This window comes from Lepidochelys kempii, chromosome 9 (genome assembly GCF_965140265.1).
Source record: "Lepidochelys kempii isolate rLepKem1 chromosome 9, rLepKem1.hap2, whole genome shotgun sequence".
NCBI classification, from domain to species: domain Eukaryota; kingdom Metazoa; phylum Chordata; order Testudines; family Cheloniidae; genus Lepidochelys; species Lepidochelys kempii.
In genome coordinates, this window is record NC_133264.1 from 74,151,134 (window position 1) to 74,174,155 (window position 23,022).

Below are 23,022 nucleotides of genomic sequence, written 5' to 3' on the forward strand. Positions count from 1 at the left end.
GTTTCCGTGAATCTTGGGAGGGAAGCAAGGTATTCTTCAAAAAAACAAAGAATTCTTCAGTTCATGAGAGAGTCAATTCACAAGACATAGTGTACAGTGCCACAGTTTCAGCCAGTGTACCGTATATTTTGTTCTCAAAATCCACTTCTGCACTTAAAGCCTGCATCTGTGCACAAAAGTAATCATTTATGTTCAGATTGGAAAGTTACTCTGGTGGCACAATTACCTAATTTACATATGCATAAAATATTTGCATCTGCATAAATCAAATGCCTGGAAAATATATCACAAGTTAGGACTGGCATTTTTTGGTGTCTCCTTGCAGTAAGAGATAGATGAAATAAAAAACTGGTATCTTGAAATCTATCTAGGCTCTTATACAGTCTTCATCACTGTGGCATCTATGTGCCTAAAAAAAGAAAGACACTGGGAGAAAAAAAAAAAGTTAAATCTAGCTTCAGTGGTTTCAGACATCTTGTTTGACAAAAATCTGCTCTTAGAGGGTACTCATGAAGAACAGTGGCATTACTCTGGAAAAAATGTGAGAAATAGCAATGTACAATTTTACTAATTTCCTTAATTTTTAATATTTCCTCCTTATTGGAGAAACATGGTCTAGTGGAGACAATGATAAATACAACATGCCTTGCTGGTCCCTAAGTGAAGAAAATGCATGGAATAACATAATATAAAATATTTAATTCTGGTTTCCTCAATGAGGCGCACCACAAAAGCAGAAACTACTGATCACTAGTGAACTAGCTTAATGTGCTCCCATTCATCCAACTATCATGGCTGTGGTAACAATGCAGCAACCCATTGTATCATAGAGGAAATTGGATGCTATATATACTAGCACTGATCACTTCCATTCTGACAGAGCTTCTTGGACCTGTGTTCTGTTTCTTTTCAAGTTCTTTAACAACATAATTAATGTGCTGGCACAAAGGAGGGATCTCTACTTGTCAACTCTATTTTGCTTTCCAAGAAGGTTCCAGATTAACTAAATGAATAGCTGCCTTTCTCTTTAGGTCTTCAAGCATTCTAGTGGATAGGGAAGTTTGATTTTTGTGACCTACTGTTAGAAAAATCTGCAATGTTTTGAATATTTTATGTGTCAGAAAGTCCCTCTTAGGGGCAGGTTACTCAGTCCAGGTGTTAGCTTTGAGAGGGAGAAAGGAACTGAACAAATGTCAGAGCTTCCAGACTGTGAGGATCAGCTAGAGAGCTAATGGGGATGTGATCATTGTTGAGAATAAAAGTTGGGAAAGATGTAGAGGCAGAAGGGAGGACACACTCTTTGGTTGTGATTAAGGAAAGAGAAATATGGGACATAATATTCAGACTGGATTAAGAAAACTATTCACTTTTTTTTGAATGATCCCGCAAAATCTCCAAACTTGGTTTGCACATCATAAAAGTGCAGAAACTTTTTAGTGAATCTTATACAATTTTAAAAGGTAGAGATAGGCAGCCATATCCATTTGCTTATTCAGGAAAGTTGCCTTTAGTAGTTTTCCTTTTAAGTTTTTTGGTGGGTCAGTTTCTACCACATATGTCAATGTTTTCCAGCTAGAAATCACGGGAAAGCATAGGAAACTTTTAGCATGTTGAGGAAAACCAAGCTGACAAGCAGACCAACCATTATTCTTTATAACTGCTTATTTTCATATTGGCAGGCTTCCATGGAACAAGTAAGCATAAAAGTATTACTGGCTCTGCAAATGAACCATAATCCTGTTGGCCAAAAATGTGGAAAATAAATAGACCATGTCAGAAATCCAAAGGGATTGGAATCCCCTCTTAAAAAGATTACAAAAGACTTTCTCGGATATGATGGAAATGCAGAATAATTGGAAGGGCTTTTGCTGGAGACAGTAAGCAACTGAGTTGGAGTTGGGTCAGAACGGTTAGATATATTGAATATATTATTGTTTGCAGCTGTTCTCTGTCTCTTTTGACTCCTTTGGTCCCCGCTCATACAAAGATATGGAGGAAAAACAATTAGGCTGGTTGTTCCAGAGTGCTGATCTTTGGTCCATGAGTGTGACCCAAAACCGTTTCACTAATTTTCTCAGACTGTCACAGGCTTACAGTACCAGTCATTATGTCATTATGAACTGTACTATAGTTATAACTGTAGCTTCTGTTTGGAAGGAATAACCACTCTACCACCTTGCTCTTTAACAAAAGATAGCATTTACTATAAAACACTACAGTTTCAACAATCTTCTTACCTGAAGTGCTAGAGGCTTCCACCTCACATTCTTCAGAAGTGCAGGAGCAGAAACCAGGGTGTTTTGAGGACGTTTCTTCAAGGTTAAGATCACTCCATTTGGGTCTTCCCGCAATGCATTTACAAGGTTCTTTAACTGCCAGCCAACCTGAGGAGACAGCCCATAATGGAACTTTGAAAGATTTCCACTTAACTTACTTAAACGTGAAGGAAGTCTTGTGTTAAACTGAGATGGTCTATTAAAATGGAACTGCATTACAGTCCATTCCTTGCAAATAGGAGCATCATTTATAAATTATATTTGATTTTTCTTGGACAGAAATCATGCTGCTGATGCAGTTATTTATTTATTTATTTAGCTTATTTTGTATAATGGAGATGAAATGCTTATTTTATTCCTAAAGATATAGAGTAACCAGAGAAATTTGAAAATACTAATGTAATGCTATAATTTTTCTTGTCTTCTAAACAAAATTGATAATTTTTAATTATCCTTGCCACTGAATTATCATTGCATTTCTCTGTAGGAAGAGAAATAATAGTCATGGAATAATTACAAACGGCATCCTCAGTGTTATAACTGCAACTGTTTAATTTTTGGGGGCAGGGGGATAGGAGAGACAATATCATTGGACAACAATAATGGGACATCTTTGAGGGATTAATTAAAGATAAAATATCATGTGTTTGAATTACCAATAGTTCCACTGAGAGGAACTGAAGTTCCCAAATTATTATAAATGATAATTAGAACACAAAGAACAGTATCACTAACTCTGAAGGGATTTCACTTGTGTCTCTTGTTGAAAATTGCTTAGAGATATTTTTCAGGATTCTTAGTTATTTTGCATACATTTTTTCCCTGCTTTTCCATTTGAGCATATAAGTTTAAAAAACAAGCTATGAATTTTCAATTTGTATTTATGAATATACCTTCTATCATCCTATAAAGCTAAATGCTAAAAGGGATTAAAAATTATATATAATGTAAACAATGGTCTCAATGTGCAAAAAATAGTGTATTATAGAATTTTTGAAATATTTATGTATTGTTTACATAATTTTTAGTAGATTTTATGCAATAAAAGAAGCATGAATTCTGCCACGAGTAAAGAACATTTTTTTTTGTATATCAGTATATCAATATCCACTGTTTACCAATAGGGACCTCTTCATGAAGTATCATAAAGGAGTGAAAGTACAAGACTGGATGAAGTCAAATATAGGGCTGTGGTTTCAGGTCCAAATATACAGTATAAGTTATTGTTTTTCCTCCAATACATTACAAAATGTAACTAATATCTGATGTCCTGGGCACCTTTGCCTGTATGGCATTAATTTATATGATTGTCATTCATGTTGAAGGTTGGTACTGTGTTGTAAATATCCCTTGATGAATTTCTATTTCCTATCAAGGGTAGCTGTGTTAGTCTGTATCCACAAAAGCAACGAGGAGTCCGGTGGCACCTTAAAGACTAACAGATTTATTTGGGCATAAGCTTTCGTGGGTAAAAAACCCAAAGTGGTTTTCTATTTCCTAGTAGTTCTTAATGAATATCAAACAGACTAGATCAGTAGAGAATATTGCCTAGAGGTTATCACACGCAACTTTGAATCAGGTTCTATTCCCAGCTCTGACACCAACCTGCTTGTGTAAAGCTAATCAAAAGTCAGTTAATCTCTCTGGGCCTTAGTTTCCCATCTGTAAAACAGTTGTAACAATACTTACCTACCTCAGAGAGATATTATGGAACATAATGCATGTATGTTTGTGACGCTTGGGTAACAGGTACTATAGCACTCCACATTTACCAGTGTGTTATTCTATCATTTCTGTTAGATAGTATAAGCGTTTTAGAAGAAAATGAGATTCTGAGCATATTTTCTTCCCAGGAAAGGCTAAAAATCTCCAAATTCCATGACACTGTCAATCTTGTTGTCTTCGCTGTCAGTGTTATCATTCCCATGATAGCCACATATTGTGTTCCTCATCAAAAAACAGATCTGTAGAAACAATCTCCTTAAAAATCCTAGGAGGACTCTTCAGGGGAAGAGTTGGAGGGGAATGTATCTGAACAACACAGCACAAAAGAGCAGGGACCTTCTGAAGAGCAAGGACCTAGACTCTCAGACCATGGGATATTTAAGGCCCAAGAAAATACATAGGTTACAGAAAAGACTCTTGTACCATGTTTTCATATATTTGTACAGTATCCTTGAAATAAAGAGAGAGCTTCAAGAATTATCTCCTAAGTTTCCTTAGCTAGCTTGAGTATTTACTCACCATTATTTACTCTGAAGGAAAATGTTTGGTATAGTCATCTATTCTATACTCAAAATTACCTTTTTCTGCACAACATTGTTCTCTAAACTTTGCTTCTCCTTATTTTACAAGGCAAGCAAAGCACACACTAGCATGGATCATCACATCACCTCATACACCTGGAAACTACTGTATGTTGATCACATCAGCATGCAAATTTCAGCGAAGAGGGGGCCTAAAAATAGGATTATTTTTCCATGTTGACAGTGTCAACAGTGCTGAGTATTTTAAAATTAGAATGCAGGCTGTTGTTTGTTTTAATGATAATAAATTGGAGACTTTTCCATTTCCCTATTCTATGACTCACCTGCTAAATGTTCATTTAGCTTCTCAGGACCTTGCTGTTTGCCTCTTAGTTCATTATTCCTGCTGCACAAATGAAGCTCTAAGCATTAAGGCAGTTCAGCATGACTACCTGCTCTCCTATCTCACTAGAAAAAGCAGTAATTCTTTTTTCTTTAAACAATCTTTTAGTATTGTTGAATTTCTACACGCACATATGCACACACATTCAACTTGTGCCGAATGATTGTGGATTTCAGTTTGTCAATGTGTTTGCTTGCTGGTTTGCTTTCAGTTTGCAAAGTCTGATATGGAGCAACGTATTTTGCAAGAAGCAGACATTTTGATCACAGCTGAACCTTGATTAGGGGCAGGGCATCCCTAATCAGCAGGGCTATAAAAGCAGGCAGCTGGCCAGTCAGTAGCACAAGAGCCAGCAAACAGAGTTGAAAACAGGGGAGTTTGAATGGGAGTTTGTGGAAAGATGGGTATGGTGGTGTTTTTTTTCTACTTAACAGGAGTTCAGGAGGAAAGACTATGCCAGCTACAAAGGCAGTGATCTGAAGAATGGAAGAAACAATTAAATAGACTGGATGTGGAAGCCACGGGGTGTACATTATTTTGGATAGGGTACCTGAAAGGTGCTTCATTTGTATGAAGTGCTGCCTGATAGAGCTGATGGCATAGAAGAGAAGAAGTGTGAATATGCAGCTAGGAACTATGACTGAGTTTCACAGGGGATTTGAGTGGATGGTGGAGGGAAGGAGAGAGGAGGCTGAAGGGAAACCTCAAACTTGCAGATGCATGCTGAACAAGAGAACGGTGAGAGTTGGATGGCTGGATGAGAAAGCAGCCAGTGGAAACATTTGACTACAAGAACAAGGCAGATGAAAAGTGAAGGAGAAGCAGAGCTGAGGAACAAGTTCGCTGAGTTGGAAAATGAAGGTGAGAGGAGACAGTTACAGGAGATGGGAGAACAAAGACGAAGAGAAGAACAGCTAGTCCTACAAGAAAGCCATTGTATGGAGCCCAGAAGGATAGAGGATGACTCTCAGAAGATTGCCAGTGAGAAAAGAAGACTAGATGACTTGCAGCAAGAGATAACAGAAAGGGGAAGGCCAGAGAATCACACCAACACCAGGAAGAGGCAGGTCTATGGGATTGGGGACTCCCTACAAAAAAGAACAGACAGGCCTGTCACCAGAGCTGTTGTCTGCTGGGACCTAAGATACAGGATGTAGACCTCAGGCTGAAGAGGATAATAATGGGAGCAGGAAAGAATCCACTGATTGTCCATCATGTGGGAACAAATGATACTACTAGATGGTCGCCGGGAGTCATCAAGACTACACCAGGCTGGGGAAGACATTTAAACAAATGGAGGTTCAGGTGATCTTCACTTGGATTCTACCTGTCCCTAGAGAAGAAAAGCGAAGGCGAGACAAGATTCTGATGATCAACAGGCAGTGGTGCTCTAAGAAAGGCTTTGGGATGTTTGACCACTGGGAGACATTCATGGACAGAGGATTGTTTTCATGGGATGGATTCTAGCTGAGGAGGGAGGGTAATAGAATTCTGGGATGGAGGTTGACACAACCTATTAAAAGAACTTTAAACTAGGAATTCAGGGGAGACAGTTGGGAGATGCATGTGTAATCTTCACACCTGATTCTAATTCCGAGCAGGAAGAAAAATCAAGTAAAAGAGGATACAGCAATGGAGAAAGGAATAACAGAGGGTAGGAGTAACAGTCAGGTAGGTGATGCTTGCAGTAAAATGACTGCATCTAATAGGGTGAAACATCTGGGTGAGGCCTAGTGGAAACAACTAAGATTTCTGTACATCAATGGAAGGAGCCTGGGTAACAGAATGGAGGAACTGGAACTACTGGTGCAGGAAGTGAAATCAGACACCAAAGGGATAATGGAAACATGGTGGAATAGCAGTCATCACAGGAATACACGTAATGAAGGGCATGTGCTGTTCAGGAAAGACAGAAATAAAGGTAAAGGTGGTGGAATACCATTGTATATTAATGATTGTAAAGAAAGTAGACAAATTTTCAAAGGCAAGGTATATTCGTTCTATGTCCCAGTACAGGTACCTTCAAGGGCAACTGGTTTAAAATGTAGTGTCTGAAACAGAGATAAGAGAAAGTACAGAACAACAAGCTAAGGAACTGGTAAAACTGGTGGTTTGGATCTTAAGGTGACATATAACATTCTTTCTCACTTGAAAGAAACCAAGAAGGTTGGTGGCGATTGGATGTCTAACATAGTGAATGCCAGTGAAAATGAGTTAGGATCAGAGTCTAAAATAGGGAAAAAACAAGTCAAAAATTACTTAGACAAGTTAGATGTCTTCAAATCACAAGGGCCTGATGAAATGCATCCTAGAATACTCAAGGAGCTGACTGAGGAGATATCTGAGCCATTAACAATTATCTTTGAAAAGTCATGGAAGACGGGAGACATTCCAAAAGACTGGAAAAGGGCAAATATAGTGCCCATCTATAAAAAGGGAAATAAGGACAACCCAGAGAATTACAGACCAGTCAGCTTAACTTCTGTACCCGGAAAGATAATGGAGCAAATAATTAAGCAATCAATTTGCAAACACCTAGAAGATAATGAGGTGATAAATAACAGTCAGCATGGATTTGTCAAGAACAAATCTTGTCAAACCAACCTGATAGCTTTCTTTGACAAGGTAACAAGCCTTGTGGATGGGGGAAGTGGTAGATGTGGTATATCTTGACTTTAGTAAGGCTTTTGATACTGTCTTGCATGACCTTCTCATAAACAAACTAAGGAAATACAACCTAGAGGGAGCTACTATAAGGTAGTGTGCATGACTGGTTGGAAAATCATTCCCAAAGTTATCAGTGGTTCACAGTCATGCTGGAGGGTATAATGAGTGGGGTCCTGGGTCCTGTTCTGTTAATATATTCATCAATGATTTAGATAATAGCATAGAGAGTACACTTATAAAGTTTGTGGATGATACGAAGCTGGGAGGGGTTGCAAGTGCTTTGGAGAATAGGATTAAAATTCAAAATGAGAAGAGCAACAAAAATTATTGAAGTTCTAGAAAACATGACCTATGAGGGAAGATTGAAAAAATTGGGTTTGTTTAGTCTGGAGAAGAGAAGACTGAGAGGGGACATGATAACAGTTTTCAAGTACCTAAAAGGTTGTTACAAGGAGGAGGGAGAAAAATTGTTCTTCTTAACCTCTGAGGATAGAACAAGAAGCAATGGTCTTAAATTGCAGCAAGGGCGGTGTAGGTTGGACATTAGGAAAAACTTTGTCAGAGTGGTTAAGCACCGGAATAAATTGCCTAGGGAGGTTGTGGAATCTCCGTCATTGGGGATTTTTAAGAGCAGGTTGGACAAACACCTGTCAGGGATGGTCTAGATAATACGCAGTCCTGCCTTGAGTGCAGGAGACTGCACTAGATGACCTCTCGAGGTCCCTTTCAGTTCTGATTCTATGAAATATAAGTGGTTTTGAGGACATATCTTTGAAGCACACCTGCATAAGGTGAACATGGTGAGATACGAATTGCTTCCCAGAAAGAGGGTATATATATATCTTTTTTGTATTGTATCATTTAGCCTGGTTATTTGGTCTCGAACATTTTTAACACTGAATCAAAAGTGTGATTGAGCAACTGGCTACACAGTTACACTAGAGCTGTGTTAGTGTTAATTACTTACATCAAATCTCATGCTACTCAAACTGAGTATTGGGTTGGACATCTGAGTCTGTGACTGTCAGTCTATGCACAAAAAAATTCTGCAACCTGCGTGGAGGTGACTTGCACAGCAAGGAAACTTCTTGGAAACTCTCCCCTCCCTTTCTCTAACAGCCACTTCCTTCCTGTCCCCAAAAAGCCATGTGGTCTCCTCTTCTTACCATGTTGGCTATTTTCAGAGAATAGGGTCAGGATCTTGTTGGAGTGATTTTGAGCTTGTGAGAGCAAGGGTGGGTAGCAAGGATCATTGCAAGAGGAGCAAGTTTGTTGCTGGGCATTTCTCTTTGTGGTTTGAGGTCAAACTCGAACCTTCCAAGTGACCCTTTAGCTGTTTGATTCACTTTCAACCCCTGCAAACTAAACTTCTGGGCTCAGTTTACAAAGTAGACAGAGCTCTTGAGTAAATTACATTTTAAAAATAATTATAAAGATAAGGACATTTTAAACATTTTTTAAAACCAGATATTGTACTTGATATCTATGCAAACTAACTATAATTCCATATGAACTGCTATATCTCTGTGCATTGCCTAGAAATTGACAAAGGCTAGTTTTATTATCACCTGGTTATGTCATGAAAAACTAATTACTTTTGATTTTCATAAATGGGTATATTTTTAGAATTCAGAAACCTCTGATTTCATGAGCTCCTTAGAGAAAAATGATTAATAATTAACTTGTTAATGATAAATTATTCGCAGGAGAAATCTTAATGACAAACCCATTAAAACAGTGAGAATATATGTTATTGAGGACAATGTGCAATCATTATCAGTTGACAGTGATATAAAAAGCTCTTAGCAATATGGATATTTTATTATAAATTGAACTACTAAAAATATCATTGAAAATCTAGCTAAGAACTGGTCCTTGAGAAAGGTTTTGTCATTTTTTTAAAGTAGTCAGCATTAAAAAACCTTGTGCTTCTATGGTGTAGTGCCATTTTAAAAGACATGCATCCCTACACAGGGAGAGAAGCGACTTTGTCTGTACAAAGTGCAAGCTGGTCTCCGTATTGGAAGAGAAGGTTCAAGGTCTGGAGAAACAAGTATCGACCCTGCGTTGCATAAGAGAAACTGAAGACTTCCTGGACAGATGTCAGGATATGCTTCTACGGACACAACATTCTGAAGATTCACAGCAGGCTGCACAGCAGGGACAGAAGGACAATGAAGAAATTTGGCAGCATGTGACCTCCAGCAGAAGAAAGGGGAGCATCCATGTACCAGCAACGCAGATACAGGTAAGCAATCGTTTTCATGTTCTCTCCACAGGTACTAATGCGGAGAGTGGACTAGATGATACATCTGAGGGAAGGGAACAGATGGAGACTCTGCCAACTGGAAGGCATGAGATGCACTGTCCTAGGGATAGGGGTTCCACGACCACCGCTCCCAAAAGAAGGAGGCGGGTGGTGGTTGTCGGGGACTCTCTCCTCAGGGGGACTGAGTCATCTATCTGCCGCCCCGACCAGGAAAACTGAGAATTCTGCTGCTTGCCAGGAGCTAGGATTCATGATGTGACAGAGAGACTGCCGAGACTCATCAAGCCCTCAGATCACTACCCCTTCCTGCTTCTCCATGTGGGCACCAATGATACTGCCAAGAATGACCTTGACCAGATCACTGCAGACTATGTGGCTCTGGGAAGAAGGAGAAAGGAGTTTGAGGCGCAAGTGGTGTTCTCGTCCATCCTCCCCGTGGAAGGAAAAGGCCTGGATAGAGACCGTCGAATCGTGGAAGTCAACGAATGGCTATGCAGGTGGTGTCGGAGAGAAGGCTTTGGATTCTTTGACCATGGGATGGTGTTCCAAGAAGGAGGAGTGCTAGGCAGAGACGGGCTCCACCTAATGAAGAGAGGGAAGAGCATCTTCGCAAGCAGGCTGGCTAACCTAGTGAGGAGGGCTTTAAACTAGGTTCACCGGGGGAAGGAGACCAAAGCCCTGAGGTAAGTGGGGAAGTGGGATACCGGGAGGAAGCACAAGCAGGAGCGCACGAGAGGGGAGGGCTCCTGCCCCATACTGAGAAAGAGGGATGATCAGCGAGTGATCTCAAGTGCCAAAACACAAATGCAAGAAGCCTGGGAAACAAGCAGGGAGAACTGGAAGTCCTGGCACAGTCAAGGAATTATGATGTGATTGGAATAACAGAGATTTGGTGGGATAACTCACATGACTGGAGTACTGTCATGGATGGATATAAACTGTTCAGGAAGGACAGGCAGGCAGAAAAGGTGGGGGAGTTGCATTGTATGTAAGAGAGCAGTATGAAACTGCAGAAAAACCTGAGAGTCCCTGGATTAAGTTTAGAAGTGTGAGCAACAAAGGTGATGTTGTGGTGGGAGTCTGCTGTAGACCACCGAACCAGGGGGATGAGGTGGACGAGGCTTTCTTCCGGCAACTAATGGAAGTTACTAGATCACAGACCCTGGTTCTCATGGGAGACTTCGAATCCTGGCATCTGCTGGGAGAGCAATACAGCGGTGCACAGACAATCCAGGAAGATTTTGGATAGTGTAGGGAACAATTTCCTGGTGCAAGTGCTGGAGGAATCAACTAGGGGCAGAGCTCTTCTTGACCTGCTGCTCACAATTAGTAGAATTAGTAGGGGAAGCTAAAGTGGATGGGAACTTAGGAGGCAGTGACCACAAGATGGTCTACTTCAGGATCCTGACACAAGGAAGAAAAGAGAGCAGCAGAATATGGACCCTGGACTTCAGAAAAGCAGACTTTGACTCCCTCAGGGAACTGAAGGGCAGGAGCCCCTGGGATAAGAACATGAGGGGGAAAGGAGTCCAGGAGAGCTGGCTGTATTTTAAAGAATCCTTATTGAGATTACAGGGACAAACCATCCCAGTGTGTAGAAAGAATAGTAAATATGGCAGGCGACCATCTTGGCTTAACAGTGAAATCCTTGCTGATCTTAAACACAAAAAAGAAGCTTACAAGAAGTGGAAGATTGGACAAATGACTAGGAAGGAGTATAAAAATATTGCTCGGGCATGCAGGAGTGAAATCAGGGAGGCCAAATCACACCTGGAGTTGCAGCTAGCAAGAGATGTTAAGAGTAATAAGAAGGGTTTCTTCAGGTATGTTAGCAACAAGAAGAAAGTCAAAGAAAGTGTGGGCCCATTACCGAATGAGGGAGGCAACCTAGTGACAGAGGATGTAGAAAAAGCGAATGTACTCAATGCTTTTTTTTGCCTCTGTCTTCACGACCAAGGTCAGCTCCCAGACTAGTGCACTGGACAGCACAGCATGGGGAGGAAGTGACCAGCACTCTGTGGAGAAAGAAGTGGTTCGGGACTATTTAGAAAAACTGGACGAGCACAAGACCATGGGGCCGGACGCGCTGCATCCGAGAGTGCTAAAGGAGTTGGCAGATGTGATTGCAGAGCCATTGGCCATTATCTTTAAAAACTCATGGCTACCGAGGGAGGTCCCGGACAACTGGAAAAAGGCTAATGTAGTGCCCATCTTTTAAAAAGGGAAGGAGGAGGATCCAGGGAACTACAGGTCAGACAGCCTCACCTGAGTCCCTGGAAAAATCATGGAGCAGGTCCTCAAGGAATCAATTCTGAAGCACTTAGAGAAGAGGAAAGTGATCAGGAACAGTCAGCATGGATTCACCAGGGCAAGTCATGCCTGATTAATCTAATTGCCTTCTATGATGAGATAACTGGCTCTCTGGATGGGGGGAAAGCAGTGGACATGTTATTCCTTGACTTTAGCAAAGCTTTTCACACAGTCTCCCACAGTATTCTTGCCAGCAAGTTAAAGAAGTATGGGTTGGATGAATGAACTACGGAAGAGAAGAATGAGGGACGATTTGATAGCTGCTTTCAACTACCTGAAAGGAGGTTCCAAAGAGGATGGATCTAGACTGTTCTCAGTAGTAGCTGATGACAGAATGAGGAGTAATGGTCTCAAGTTGCAGTGGGGGAGGTTTAGGTTGGATATTAGGAAAAACGTTTTCACTAGGAGGGTGGTGAAGCACTGGAATGCATTACCTAGGGAGATGGTGGAATCTCCTTCCTTTGAAGTTTTTCATGTCAGGCTTGACAAAGCCCTGGCTGGGATGATTTAGTTGGGGATTGGTCCTGCTTTGAGCAGGGGGTTGGACTAGATGACCTCCTGAGGTCCCTTCTAACCCTGATATTCTATGAGGGGATGCTACTCCTCTAGATTTTCTAAGGTGTATGTTCAGTTAATAATATAGACAAAAGGTAATTCACACAATAATGAAAGCTAACATTAAAATGATTCTAATCGAACAGAAAAGACCAGTGAGGATGCTGAATAATGTCTGTCTGCATAAATGAGAATAGAGCAATTAGAACCACCACTGAGCTCATATCACCAAATATAGCAGAACATTATTGTATCTGTTTTGCACAGCATAACTGAGCCTTTGTTAAGCTCTCAGCTAGACATATCTATATATTATGATACTGTGCACCAACTTTCTGTCTTTGTGTTCTTCCCATTCCTAAAAAGAAATCTGATTAGGTAAAGACTAAGAGACAAAAGCTGAGGTATTTTATTCACAACCCCCCCCCCCACAGTATCAAGAACCAGGCACAATCCCCGATTGGACTGGTCTTCCTGCTGAGATGCTTAACAGTGAAAGTATTAAAAATGTTGACATTTCAATTTTCCCATTAGGGTTCAGAGTTAATGATTATAGCCAACACTCTAACCTCAATCACCAAAGCACTGGTTGGGGATCTGCCCTTTTATGGCATCTTTATGTGTGGCAGAAATTATCACTTCACAAATGGGAGAAAAGGATGCCAAAATCAGGGTGCATTGGTTGGGAGCCCAGTACCAGGATAGCCTCATACAAGCAGCAGTGCTGCTTTCACAGGCAATTCAGGGATCATGCAAGGTATACTGAGGTGGCAGTAGTGAGAAGTGCTACCAACCATATTAACACCATGATTTTAAGTAATGTGAGCCTTGCTGGATAAAAGTATTCCAACCATCTTGTACTTTTAACTAGAACATTTTCTGCATGTTTAAAAGTAAAAACATGGAAAATCCTATAAAAACATGGAAAAACTATCCCACAAATGGTAAAATACAGGCAAAACTTTTTAGGTTCTCTCATGGGTCACATTTAAACTGTTCAGAATCAAATTCTATAGGCTCATACATATTCAGTGTGAATAATAATGAAATAAAGAGACTTAAAAGGCCAAATTATTCAGTGATTTGACTGTTATATTAACATAAGATGGTGTGTGTGTGACGCATGGGATGAAAGTACTTCAGAAAGCTGGTGTAAGTGGCAAAGGAATGTAACTCTCAAAATAGCAGCTCTAAAAATACTGCTCCCCCAAAAACTAAAATTTGTAAATATGAAGATACTGTGATCTAAATGTTGTGCCACTTCTGTGCACCTAAAATCCCTCATTTTCAAATTTAGCACTGGAGAAAATGGGAGAGATTTGTCAGGAACCTATTTGTTCGGAAACACTTACTTGAAGAACTAAATAGGATTGTCACAATTAATTTTCATGAATCTGTGCTCAACTGGTTCTCCTTCTACCTCTCCAATCTTTCCTTGAATGTGTCCCCTTCCTCCTCTCTCTCTCTTTCTGTGGGTGCTCAGGGTCCCCTCTTCTATACTGCATCTCTGGAGGCATGGGAGTGGTTAAGGTCCCCCAATTACTATCTCTACTCTGACTCATCCCATATCTTTCCCCAGTGTCTTCTCACTCCCCTCCAACATTTTTGCTTCTCTCTCAGTTGTCTCTTGTTGGATATCCAGCCACCAACTCAAACGGACTATGATAAAACACAAGTACTAATCTACTCTCACACTTCCTCCCATTTGTACCACCATCAACAATGTGGCCATCCTTCATTTTCCCTTGGAGTATGGACCTATACATGTATAATCTATGAATCTACCAGTGACAATTAAATCAATAAGTATTATTACGTAGACAATAAAATCAGATCTCAAAGTCACTTACTGCACTTATGAGCTTCCCACTTCCCAACATGCTAAAGGGGTTACTAGCTGTTTCGGGTACTTTTCGGGGTCAGAGTTCCCCTTCAGCTAAAATTCTTTAGGGAAGAAAAGAATTATGAGTAATTCTGTTTGACATAGTTTCTTCTGGAAAGAACAAATGACATTAAGGCTCCACCTGCTAAGAAGCAAGGAAGCAAAAGATTTGAGAGTTGGAACATTTCATATAAGATGACCTGTTCAGACCCCTCCCTTCGATACTTCCAAAGCAGAAATAAGGATAGACATAACAGAGAAAGAAAAGAATAAACAGCACTCCACTCCTTCCTCAGATGGGAAAATAGTGAGGAACAGAAAAGGAAAAGAGTTAGCCACAACAAATAGAACTACCTGCAAGAAATTTCCCTTTGTTATACATCTCTCTCATTTTCCTTTCTAGGAGTAAGCATTAAAGACAAAGGTAGCAAGCAGTACTTTAATGTGCCACTTTCAACATCTTTCTACTAATTTGGGCGTCCTGTGCAAACAGCAGATTCATTTGAGACTGAGATGAACATTTGCAGAGATGGCCAGGTTACAGCCTTGTACAACTCAGAGACAGACACCCCAGTCTGCCCACTCGTGGCACCATCTAAAAAGCAGTTGGCCTGCTCATAGGCTATACAAATACATTCTTTAATCCATCTAGCAATGGTAGTCTTTGAAGACAGAGTCCCCTTGAGGCAGCCTTCAAAACAGACAGAAGAAGGGTTACTTGCCAATAATAGTATAACTGCAGTATGCAGTAATGACTTTGCATGTGATTCTCCTGAGTCAGTAGTGCTGGGTCCTCAGCACCATATTCAATTAACCAGATCAGGGACACTCATGATGATTATTTTGGAGCACTAAACCACCATGGTCCATGGTGCTCAATCCTTAGCACTGGACAAGGTTGATCCAGATGTATTTATGATCTTATTACTAGTTAGTCTGATCATCAAACTACTTCATTCACAATTCAGAGTCAACAGCACCAGAATTAATCAGACGGAGGATATCAGGAACCTGGACTCTGTTTAAGCAAGGCTAGAGCCATTTTGAAGAGCCAATCTCAAAAGTTAATGCTGGACTTACATCACCAGACTTATTCAACTGGGCCTGAACAGCCACCATGTCAGTAAAGGTGTATTAGATGGTCTGCCCATTCCTACAAGTCAATCTCCAAAGACAATGCTGGATTTACACATTTATGACCATGCTTAAGGAGCCTTCTTGTCAGTAGGAGTGTGGCAACCATTCTCTGCAGATCCACATGATGCCCATGCCGGACAGTCACTTTTTCTCCTTTCTGAAATTAAGGAAAGGTGAGTAACTGACCAAAAAATCCCAAACCAAACCACTGCATGCAATCTGAGCTTGCTGCATGATCATCTATTAAGGAGGAACTGAAGGGCAACTATGGCTGGAGTGGTTTTATAACCTTAGAATCTTCTATGACGGAGGAGGGGAAGGGGTTAGTGAATGGTCCAAACTGACCCTGCTTGTCAGCTGATTCCAAGCACCAGTCCCACAAGTGCAGTGGCAACACTTTCAAAGAATAACTGGTTAACTTTCCTGAAGTCTTAGGAACAATACAAGTAAAATATCTGAAATCTTTTAACAGCTAAAAGAATGTAAACACTTGTCCTGAAGAAAAAAGGTAGCTAAAACAAATAAGATGTAACTCAGTGTTCACTGTGGAAATAAGCTCCAAAGGAAGCCAGAGTTCAGAGTTTATTGGAGAAAAACTGGAAGGAAGAAAAATAACCAAAGAACTTAATTCTCCAGTCCTCCTTTCAGAAATAACTATAAAAATGAAGTCGCTTTCAGAGTCAGGAATATGAAACAAACCTAGCTTATAGAATCAACAGGAGGTTCTGTGAGAACATGGAAAACTAAGGAACATTTTGGAGCGATAGGATTAAGTAAAGGTCTCTGTGACAGAAAGAAATGGAAAAGCTATTTGAAATAAGATAAAATCCATGTCAGTAATAGGGCCCTCAAAGGCCAAAATAGCAGAATCTTATACCCAGAGTACTCTGACTTAAAGCCCCCTCAAATCCTGCTTATATAAAAATCCAAAATATTCCTTATAGAAGAGGAACAGTTCATGATGTTTTGATCAGAAGCACAACCACAGAATGAGCCATCATGTTAGTGGAAGGTTTCTTATTCAAGAAACAATCTGCAACTTCCATGGCAGTCTTTTCTTGGAACCAGCACTACTCATATTTCCATATTCATCTCAAGTGATTGGATTAGGCCTGGAACAAATGAACTCCAAGATAAAAGGTTGGACGTCTTGAGAAGTGGTTAATTAAACAGGAGAATAAAGGCCATGGGCTCTAAGAAGCTAGCATAATCAACACTTCCTTGTCTTGCGGGCTATTTCTGTGACATTTTGAGTGGAGAGAGATTGGGGGAGGCAAGATGTCGCTTCATGCTCCAGTCCCAGAATTTTGGGTTTGGTATATCTTTATCAGAAACAAGGAAGTTTGGCATTTGTCAGACTGAGCTGAAATTAAATTTTAACTATATTTAACTGAAAAACCTGAATACTGGGGCTCCACTCCCAGGCAACTAACTGCTGATGACTGAGCTATTCTGCAAGAGAGTTGTCTTTCCATTGTTATTTGTAGGGAAAGCAAATGAGACTACATCCAGGAGGAGAGACTCTGACAGAAAAAAGGGAAGCCCAATTCCAGGAGTCGTAAGTTTGCATAAAAACAGGTACAGAGTTTGCTTGAGCACCCAAGAGATTGTTGGAAGCCCAGATAGAGAGGACAGAGTGAGCAGAATTGATGCTAGTGCCAAGGACTGTAGCAGTCTGGAGAAGAAAGGAACTACTATAGTGCTAGAAGGGCTACTATGCAGGGGAGGGTGAGGTGGGGAGAAGAGAATTCCCAAAATGCTGAGCTTACCAGCAGTCTGGGGTGATGGGTCTGGCTGACAGGCAAGGAACATAAATAAGCTGCATCTGCAAATACCAACAGTTTGGCAGGAGAGACAGAGTGGGGAGCTTATTGGGAAATGCCTGCTGTCTCCAGGTTGGACAAATAGCAAATAGTAGGAATAATACTGAGGGAAGAGGGCCCAGTGAAACCCACTTCCTATACATATGAAGTCAGATTTCTAGGATGGCCAGTATCAGGTCCATGAGATGTGGAGATAGCTGGATCCAGAGGTCTCTCCTGAGATGCAGGAGCAGCCTTGCCATCAGCAAGGGGTTCAACGGCAGAGCTTAAAGCTCTGTCATCCACATCCTCTCTGCAAGAAATTCACCTGAGCCTGAACCACTGGGGAGGGGATAATCAAAGCCTTGGTCTTTTCCAATATGTCCCTCTTCTTCTTTTCCTCCCTCTGGGGCCTAGTAATGAGTGGAGAAAAGGGTTTAGAAGAAATAGAGGAGGAAGGAACAGTGCAGGAGGATTCCCTGCTTATTTGATTGTGAAGAAGATAAAATGATCTGAGAGCGATCTGACTGGTGCTCTAACTCTGAACTCTTTTCCCTCCTTGCTTCCTATCATGTGGAACTGTAATACCATCTGTTCTTTACTCAGCATTGCCAAATCTAAGAGATCAAAATTCATGAGTTAGGCCCTGAAAAATCATGAGATTTTAAAAAATAATACATTTTGATCTTGTTATTTGCCTTCTGGATTTTGAGCTGTAAGGTTCATATTTTCAAGCATTTCTCCACAACCACGAGGGCTAGAAACTCACTTTAATTTTAAGCTGAAATTCTCATATATTATATTATTATTACCTAGCCCTTACAGAGCAATCAAATGTAATCAAAATAGTCCAAGAGTTGGAGCTTTAAAGAAAAACATCAAATATAGCAACATAGTGGTAAAACACTTTTTCCTGCCTCTTCTGAGGATGGTGTTAGAGATATGTACAGTCATCTATGCACACCGCCTTCCATGGCTTCTCAACTTACTGGCACAGTTTTATTCAGCAGAGTAAAATTCACTAACTATCTTAAGCAGTTTAATAATGTAATATGATCCCATGTTGCCCCTCACACCAGCTCCCTTCCCCTCCAACTCCTCCATTCCCCTTTGACTTTATCTTTCCTTTTCCTACCTTTCTTCCATTGATACCCAGCACCCAAAGTGAAGCTAAAGTCCTGTTAGATGAGCTATTATGAAACAGCTCTGCAAATGGTGCAGTTTGGTGCTACATTTATAGTTTTATCTTTACTTTTAAGTTGAACACTCATTAGGACTCAAATTGACAGTTCATTAAACATATTTCATATTAATGCAATAAACTCCATATCAACAAATGTTAAGACTGTGACAATTACTTCATTAAGTCAGGGTTCTTCCTACATTGAACTGTAATTTTAAGTATGCAATTAGCTGCACAATGAATATTAAGAAAGAGTGTTAACCAGCTGATCTTGCATTTGCATTTGATTTGCATTGATTCATCCGAAAGAATCCCAAAGCCTTCACAAACAGCAGCAAGGATCTCTATCAGTCATGAAAACACAACTACCTCAGGTGAAAACAGCAGTTGTTTATAAATACACCAAAGTTTAGAACAAAAAGCAAAAGAACATCTTTCCAACTGAAACTATAGGAAAATGAATTTAGGTAGAGAGAATCTAATTAATTAAGTTGGAATTAGACTAGGAGACAGGGTAAACACATCTAGGATATGTCTACACAGCACTAGACACCACTGCTGCACCATGCCCGCTGACTTGGGCTCACAGGACTTCGGCTGTGGGGCTGTTTCATTGCTCTGTAGACTTCCAGGCTCAGGGTGGGGCCTTGTCTCTAGGACCCTGTGAGGCTGGAGGGTCTCAGATCTCAGGCTGCAGCCCAAGCCCAGAAGTCTACACAGCAGCCCAAGGCTCGCAAGCCTGAGTAAGCGGTTGTGGGCCAGTTGTGGGTTTCTCTTTGCTGTGTAGACATACCATGCAATCTTCATTGACCACAACAGTCAGGACCTTGCTATTGCATCTTACCCATCAACACAGTGGTCTAACCTCTGTCTTAATTAAGATACTGATTAAGAGACAAGAGTGTCACCTACTGAATGATCATCACCTCTCTCAGTAGTACCTGCTTACTGAATGACAGCACAAGGTTATAGAGTGTCAGACTATTCACTAAATTACAGAATATGGGCTTGTCTATATGGGCAGTGCACAATAAGATGGGTGCAAATCTATAGGGCACTAGCCTGCCATACAGTAACTGGTCATGTGGACCCTGCTACCACTCACTGAAAGTTCCACAGTCCACTTTGATCTACTCCCATTTTAAAGCAGAGTGCATTATGGAACTTTCAGTGTGCAGTAGCTGGGTCCACACATGCAGCCAGGTAGTGTGCGGTAGATTTACACTTCAGTTACAGTGCACTACTGTCCATATAGTCAAGATCTGAGAAAAAGAAGATGAGGTCAGTGCTTTGCAAAAATTGGTGGAACTACAAATCTAAGAATTCAAATGAAATATTCAAGGCATATTTGCAAATTCAATTTCCATTTAAGCTGGGACTTTAAAAGACTCAAAGACTGGCAGTATAAAAACACCTTTTTTTAATAGACTTTTAAAAAAAATGTATCTGCCAGTGCCTCTCAAAGGCTCTTTAAGAAAACCTGACAGAAATGTGTAATAGAATAAACCAAACCAAACGAGTTTGCAAATGTTATTTATCTTCCATCTTAAAATCTAGTTTGTGGCCAAAATATCAGTATTTTCAAATGGAAAATTAATAAGTGTCACCAATTTATTTGGTCTGCATTTTGGAGTATGGTGAACGATACTCCAGGAATCTGAACTTCATGCCACTGTAACACATGATTAAAAGAATCTGCCTTAAAATATTATTGTAAATTATAGCAGAAATGTCTGTAATGACCTGTTTGTCTGTAATCACCCATTTAATTGCTAAAATACTTTGAAAAGTTGTATTTAGAAGAAGGACCCTTACAAAGAAAAAAAAATAATCCCAAAGGGAAAATGAAGGAAATTCCTAACTGTACTTTGTATGTTAGTTCTAGGTAAACATATGATACAAAGGCCATATTTATCGATGTAAAATAGATTTAGCAAGTTAAATACAGAAGCTGCCTGTAACGGAAGTCTCATGATTTACAGCATTTTAAGCAACAGGTATATTCAATACAACATCAACTCAGATAAAAAACAAAACAAAACACCAAGGACTCTTTGTTTTCCTTTTGATGCAAAGCTGCAATACAAATATGCCATGATTTACCTCAGTTTTCACAGCCATTGAGTGAATCCATTAGATAATTTTCTCAAGTTCAAAATGGTTCAAGATGACAGAGAAATATGTAGGCCTAAATTTACTCCCTGGCCCACTGATCATAAGTAAAAAAGGAATTTGACCCTTTTCACAGAATAAAAGTTAGACCCTCTTGGCTCACAGGATGTCAGCAAGATAACATAGGAGGCAGACAGAGACGGGTTCAAGTGAATAAGAGGAAGGTGGAGTGGGGCACAGGGAGTTAAGGGTGAAAGAAGGAGAATGTGATAGAGGCAGAATACTGAGAGAAAAAGGGAGGGAAAATATGGGGACATGTGGATGACAAGAAATTATGCAGAGCATATAAGGAGAAAGTGAGTGGGGCAGGAGGTGGGGTGGCGGGAGGGAAGAAAGACTAGGAAGGAAAGGAGAAACGATAGTGGTAAAGGGAAAGGATAGAATGATATCACTCAATCCCAGGCATAAGAAAGGGCAGATGGAATTCCCCCTCCAAACAGCCAATGGGAAAGATTCACATTTTCATGCATGCTTAAAGGTTGAATTTGAGCCAGAAATGATAATTTTTGAAGAAGGGCTGTAGACTCAAAAATTAGAAGGCAGAAAAACCTATAATTTATTATTTTTAATTATGATTTTAAGACAGTTTATATCATGTGGATTCAAATATTATGACTTTTTAATGTTTGGGGTTAGGCAGAATGGCCTTTACATTTCCATTTTTATTGATTTTTCTGTTAAACTGACTAAAGAAGGCAGCATTTAACAGAATGCTTTAGACAGTTCTTTGATTATTTAATTTTCTTTACTTATTGTTAAAAACATATTTTATGTTTAAAAGTTTTGTTTTTTCTGTCCTGATGTATCTCTGTAAGAGATGTATCTGATGTATCTCTGTAAGATTATATCTGTAACTGGACTATATTCAAAATAAAATGATATTCAAAAATAGCAAGTACTGTGGATGGCCTGGTGCAACTATTAATATAATGTTTAGCAGAATACATTGTGACACAGTTAGCAATCCTAGCTCAATGCCTCCGAGAGGTTTTGGTACCGATGCTGAGAATGGTTTGAAGCAGAAATGGATAAAGAGGTGGAATTTCTCAGCATTGTCGGCAGAACTGATCAACAGAGTTGGCACAATGGAAATTTGGAACATACAGTTTGTATCTTTGGATGCAGCTTTTAGGGTGTTCTATTAAAATCTAATTAGCAAGAAGGATGAATGGAAAAGCAGATATTGAACCTAAATTCTAGCCTAAAATATTGCTTTTTCTTTCTTTGATCCTTGTAATGGTATTACAGCAAATTCCTTAGTCAGATCAATAGAACAGCTTAATATCTCCCTTCCCACCCCAGCTATTTCAGTGGTTGCTTCATATGGGTCATGAAACTGAGGATACAATTCAAAATGGGGATTCAGTAATGTGCTTTTCTTAGAAACAGGTTTTTTTCACACACTCTTGCTTTGAACAGTACAACAGCTGCTCTATCTTTAATTTTCCTTATTTCTAGATACTGCTGTTTTTGTGAGGACAGTTCTAATATAGCTACCTCACAGTTACTGTAAGGATTAATTAGCTATTGTAGTCAGTGCTCTGAACATAAAGAACAATGTAAGTGCTAAGTAATAATAGATATTCTTAAAACTATAGGCAAGACAATCTGGTCAAGAAGAACTTGAATGGGCTTTGGATCAGGCCCAAGCTGCACAACATAGAAAACAATGGCTTATTATGAAAGGTTTAATAATAAAGAAATTTGTAAGATTAGATTTTACATGAAAAGTTAAAGAATATAAAATTTATAAACTCTGCAAACAGATGTGCTAATATGGACCCGTGTGCCCACATGGAGTCCGATTGACTTCAGTGAAATTCCACACAGGTGCAGGGGTTTAAGCTAATTTTAGTGTTTTAGACACCTTTTAAGCATAAATGTAAATTTAGTGCTGACAAAGAATGCTGGCTATACAGTTTGGCCCAATTTCATCTCACACAAGTCTTCACAGTAACTCCTGATTTCAGCAGATACTTCTGATTAGAGCTGATCAAATTTTTTTTTGTTTAAAAAAAACTTTCAGTATAATTTGTTGACTTTTTTTAATTTCACAAAACAAATTCTTTTTTTCCATTCAGTAACTTGTGATTGGTGCACTCCAATTTTTGGTTAGTGAC

The 23,022-nt window shown here is 39.8% G+C and overlaps 1 protein-coding gene across 1 annotated transcript in view; it reads right to left on the minus strand.

The window, feature by feature from the left end:
• The window catches only part of LOC140917643 (connector enhancer of kinase suppressor of ras 2-like), a 463,215-nt gene that overhangs the window by 178,460 nt on the left and 261,733 nt on the right, over positions 1–23,022 (minus strand). The window contains exon 10 of the mRNA XM_073360900.1: positions 2,238–2,384. Within this exon, the coding sequence (XP_073217001.1) occupies positions 2,238–2,384 (147 nt within the window). The remainder of the gene's footprint in view (positions 1–2,237; positions 2,385–23,022) is intronic.